This window comes from Myxocyprinus asiaticus, chromosome 2, assembly GCF_019703515.2.
Source record: "Myxocyprinus asiaticus isolate MX2 ecotype Aquarium Trade chromosome 2, UBuf_Myxa_2, whole genome shotgun sequence".
Taxonomy (NCBI): domain Eukaryota; kingdom Metazoa; phylum Chordata; class Actinopteri; order Cypriniformes; family Catostomidae; genus Myxocyprinus; species Myxocyprinus asiaticus.
Window position 1 is genome coordinate 28109905 of NC_059345.1, and position 5343 is coordinate 28115247.

The 5343-nt window shown below is 38.3% G+C and overlaps 1 protein-coding gene across 1 annotated transcript in view; it reads right to left on the reverse strand.

The window, feature by feature from the left end:
• Positions 1 to 1943, reverse strand: part of LOC127451979 (cGMP-inhibited 3',5'-cyclic phosphodiesterase 3B-like) — an 81766-nt gene extending 79823 nt beyond the window's left edge. Inside the window, exon 1 of the mRNA XM_051717085.1 lies at positions 867 to 1943. Coding sequence (XP_051573045.1) covers positions 867 to 1760 — 894 coding nt within the window. The 5' untranslated portion in view covers positions 1761 to 1943. The remainder of the gene's footprint in view (positions 1 to 866) is intronic.
• Between the last annotated feature and the right edge of the window lie 3400 nt (positions 1944 to 5343).

The following is a 5343-nucleotide window of genomic DNA, read 5'->3' on the forward strand; positions in this document are numbered from 1 at the left end:
ATAATGTGTATCAGCATTGTGATAAATTGTTATGGTGTATCAGGTGTGTGATGGTGTATTAGGAGTGTGATGTGTCTGGAGAACAATAGTGTATTATGAGTCAGAGTATGATGGAGTGTGATGTGTGAATAAGGATTGCCATCAAATGTGATGGTGTATATCAGATGTGTGATGATGTGTCAGGAGTGCAATTATGTAACAAATGTGCGTGTAAAATGGAGTGTGATGGTGTGTATCGGGACTGTGATGGTGTATCAGTTGTGCGATGGTGTGTATCACGATTGTTATGGTGTATCAGGTGTGTGATGGTGTATTAGTTGTGAAATGTGTCAGGAGTGCAATGGTGTACAGTATTAAGAGTCGAAATACGATGGAGTGTGATGATGTTAATAAGGACTGCGATCAGTTATGATGGTGTATCAGTTGTGGGATGGTGTGCATCATGATTGTTATGGTGTATCAGGTGTGTGATGGTGTATTAGTTGTGAGATGTGTCAGGAGTGCAATGGTGTACAGTATAAAGAGTCAAAATACGATGGTGTGAATAAAGACTGCAATAAACTGTGATGGTGTATCAGTTGTGTGATGGCACGTATAAAGATTGTTATGGTGTATCAGGTGTGTGATGGTGTGTCAGGAGTGCAATGATGTATCAAGAGTGTGTGTAAAATGGAGTGTGATGGTGTGTATCAGGACTGTGATGGTATATCAGTTGTGAGATGTGTGTGATGGTGTTATAGGAGTGCAATGATGCATCAAGAGTGTGTGTAAAATGGAGTGTGATGATGTGTATTGGTACTGTGTTGGTATATCCATTGTGTGATGTGGTATTAGGATCAGAGTGTGTGTTGATGAATAGATCCTACCTGTTCTCTGGAAATACACGGCAGAGAAGGTCTGCGAGGCATCTTACAACTGCCATAATAGCTGCTTGACGTTTCTCCCAAAGAAACACAGCTGGACCTTCTCCTGGGTCTAATGACGGGAACTTTCTCCTCCGCATTGGGAATTCTGTTGGCCGTCTCCCTCGGTGGGCAACAGTTTTCAAAACAAAGCGCCAGGAGAGAGCCGGAGACCCCCGCCATGCACGCCAGCACCGGCCTGAGAGATGGAGACAGACAGCCGAGGCTGGTGAAGGACAGCAGCCACACCAGGCTTGCGAACACCAGGATCAGCACGCTGTGTTTGAGTTTGAGAGTGGGGATGAGAGTGAGCAGACCCACACAGCCCAGCACAAACAACAACCTGCCCATCATCTGCATCTGCTGGTGCTCCTCTCCCCATTGCAAAAAGCGCAAAACCATGAAATCCCCCAAGTAGCATGATGCTGGTAAAGACAAAAGCCAACATTTGCTGCTTTCCCTCTTTTTCCTCCTCAGATAGAGGGTCAGGAAGAAATACGCACAGCCTATGCTGAATAAAGGACTGATGGACTGGGAGAAATCAAGCAGAAAAGTCCACAGCTCCGAAACGCCGCGTTCACTTTGAAAGCGCTTAGAAATTAAAAAGGAGAGCGCCAAAATTGCCAGCGCTCCGATGTAGAGAGCCGAGCCTCGGAATAGTTTGGAGTTGAGGATATCCTCATTGCAAAACCTACAGACGTTGAATAAAAAGCCCCTTTGGTGGTCTTGTTTTAATGGAGTGACGCAGCTCTTCACATAGCCGTTCCTGAAGCTCTCCGCGCTGTTTGCATTGCCAACAACACCATCGTGCTGTCTGATTTTACTGTGCAAAACCTCTCCTTCCTCCCGCACAGCCATGTTGTTCTCCTTCGGTGCTTTTTAAACTTTCATTCCAACGAAATAAATCCTCCGCTCGTCAACGTTTCCCTACATGACGGCAAACGCGCTCCATGGTCACTCAAACGTGCTCAGGCATTTTGGCCAGGAGGAAAAGAGAGTGAAATGTTGTTGTTTTTTTAGCAGACTCGAGCTCTATGTCGCCGTCTAGGTGCGACAGTTTGTTACAATGACTAGAGCGCGAGACACAGGCACGCGCGCTCTGCAGCGCAGCCAAACCGCGCGCACATTTAATTAATTTGTGTGTATTCAACATTGCAATCAGCTTTCCTAAAGTTATTGCTGTATGGACATTTAAAAATGCTTTAGAAGATAGTATGACATTTGCACAAAAAAAAAAAAAAAAAAAAAAAGTCTGAAGCACAACAATAAAAACAACAGGAATGTGTTTGCGTGTGGGAAAGTGTGCCCTGTCATTTAGAAACACTTCAAGAATGTGTGTGTGTGACGCCTATCCATTCCTTGCAATTGTAGTTTGATTATAAACCTACACAGCATAGCATAATAATAAAATATAATAAAACTACAGTAGGTCACTATTCAGTAATGTCAGTAGCATTGATTATTCAGTAAATATTATTCCAGGTTTGCTGGTGCTCATGAAGCAACAGAGGCCCTTCTCGTTTTGGTGCAAGCACCACAAGAGGTCAATAACATGGACACAATATGTTAAAGCTTTGTTTATACATTACCATATCCTTTTAGGGCATAAGGTATATATTTAATAATAATAATAATAATAATAATAAAACTGTAGCAATAGCTCCTTTTATTTGCCTGGTCAGAAAGAGCAAGGTCTAATTCTTAATATTATAAGATTACATTTAATTATGGAAATATGAAGAAAAAAACATACCTGCTGCCCGTGATCATTTGTTCTTATTCAGTCAACACCTTTTCCCTTTCCCAGTGCTAAAAACAATGTTGTAAAGTGGGGGAAATCCCTTAGTTATCAATGCTTCAGGTAGGAGGCTGTTTAAGAAAAAAAAAAAAAAAAAAAACTTTTTACTAAAGCACAGTCACAAAGACTGGATTGTTTAATGGTCTTAAAATGACTCACATTTGTTTAAAAAAAATAAAAAAAACTGATTTCAGATTCTGTGACAATTGACTATATTCCATATTGATGAACAAAAACAATCCATGTAATTGGTTAAATGTTGCCTATTGTAGTTCATACATATGGCTAAATTATTTTTGATTTCAAAAGATAGAGACTAATGCTGCTTTCATAATGCATTGAAGCTGACCTCATTTACTTTACCTCTGTGCTGTAATCTCCATAGCTATCCAAATAGTTTTTTCATGATTCTAACTGAATAAGTGAAGTTGTGGTTGAGTAGACAAGTCAATAAAACTGCCAGTGATTCTCATGTGAGGATGTTGTTCAAATTAATCTATCTTACAAGTTTTTATTGAACTGGTAGACAGCAGTTGAGCAAGAGGCTGACATGACACTTATACAAAAATGTATAAATTGGTTTAAAAAATTATCAGACTAACTTTAAAATGAAATAAACCTTTATCAGGAATGAGGGCCTTTAACACACAACAACTTTGAATATTTCCACAAGAGATATAACACACTTTTTAAATGTAACTCCTTAAAACAGTGGTTCTCAACCAGTGTGGAAAGGGCACCACTAAGCACTCACTCAGACCATTTTTATGAGGGAGGAAGGTAGCCTGTGAATTTTGTCTTGGTAAGTGGGGGACCATGGAGTCAAAATGGTTGAGATATTGTGCCTTAAAACACACAGAAAAAATGACCTAAATAACAAAGGCCAATTTAACTATTTTTACTATTTATACATTTAATTGCATCTGTTTTTGCATCCACAATTATAGCAGTTTTCTTGAGAAAATACTGTATATACACTGGTGGCCAAAAGTTTGGAATAATGTACAGATTTTGCTCTTATGGTAAGAAATTGGTACTTTTATTCACCAAAGTGGCATTCAGCTGATCACAATATATAGTCAGGACATTAATAACGTGAAAAATTACTATTACAATTTGAAAAAATGTTCAGAACTTCTTAAACTACTTCAAAGAGTTCTCATAAAAAAAATCCTCCATGTACAGCAATGACAGATTCTTTGCAGATCCTTGATATTCTAGCCATCAGTTTGTCCAGATACTCAGGTGACATTTCACCCCACGCTTCCTGTAGCACTTGCCATAGATGTGGCTGTCTTGTCAGGCACTTCTCACGCACCTTACAGTCTAGCTGATCCCACAAAAGCTCAATGGGGTTAAGATCCATAACACTCTTTTCCAATTATCTGTTGTCCAATGTCTGTGTTTCTTTGCCCACTCTAACCTTTTCTTTTTGTTTTTCTGTTTCAAAAGTGACTTTTTCTTTGCAGTTCCCATAAGGCCTACAACCCTGAGTCTTCTCTTTACTGTTGTACATGAAACTGGTGTTGAGCGGGTAGAATTCAATGAAGCTGTCAGCTTTCAAATCAAAGCAAATTGAAGCTGTCAAATCAAAGTGATTTGATTTGATTTGATTTGATTTGAGCTGAGGACATGTGAGGCATCTATTTCTCAAACTAGAGACTCTGATGTACTTATCCTCTTGTTTAGTTGTACATCTGGGCTTCCATATCTCTTTCTGTCCTTGTTAGAGCCAGTTGTCCTTTGTCTCTGAAGACTGTAGCATAAACCTTTGAATGAAATCTTCAGGCTTTTTTTTTTTTTTTTTTTTGGCAGTTTCAAGCATTGTATAGCCTTCATTCCTCAAAACAATGATTGATTGCCGAGTTTCTAGAGAAAGCTTAACCTTAAGACCTTAAGACATGCCAGTCTATTGCATACTGTGACAGCTCAAAAACAAACACAAAGACAATGTTAAACTTCATTTAACGAACCAAAATAGCTTTCAGCAGTATTTGATATAATGGCAAGAGATTTTCTAGTACCAAATTAGCAATTTAGCATGATTACTCAAGGATAAGGTCTGTCTAGATTTGATAAAAAAATGACTTTTTTCAAATAGTGAAGGTGCTGTTTTTTTAAATCAGTAATGTCCTGACTATACTTTGTGATCAGCTGAAAGACACTTTGGTGAATTAAAGTACCAATTTCCTTCAAAAACGTCAAAATCTGTACATTATTCCAAACTTTTGGCCACCAGTGTATAATACACAATAATATTGCATTATTATCTTAATTAGTTGTGAGGGGAAAGTGTCATTTTTATTTAAAAATTTTTAGTTTGAATGCTAAAATTGTTAGTTCAAATTACTTCATCAGAACTACTACTGAAATCCCCTTAAAATCTCAAAATGGCTAATAGACTATCTGAAATAAATATCTGCGTATTTATAATGCTTTTATTTGTCAGAAAACGTGATTCAGTGTTTCTAAGTGTCAGTGTTTTTCATTTTTCCATATCAATTTTGAATAACTCAAGGAAATTGTAAAAACACAACATAACCATAAAAATACATCACAACTTTAGACACAAACATAACCAGTATGCAACATTTTACGTTTGCGTAACGCGCCGCATGTTTTTTCCCTTCTGGCTCCCTGTAG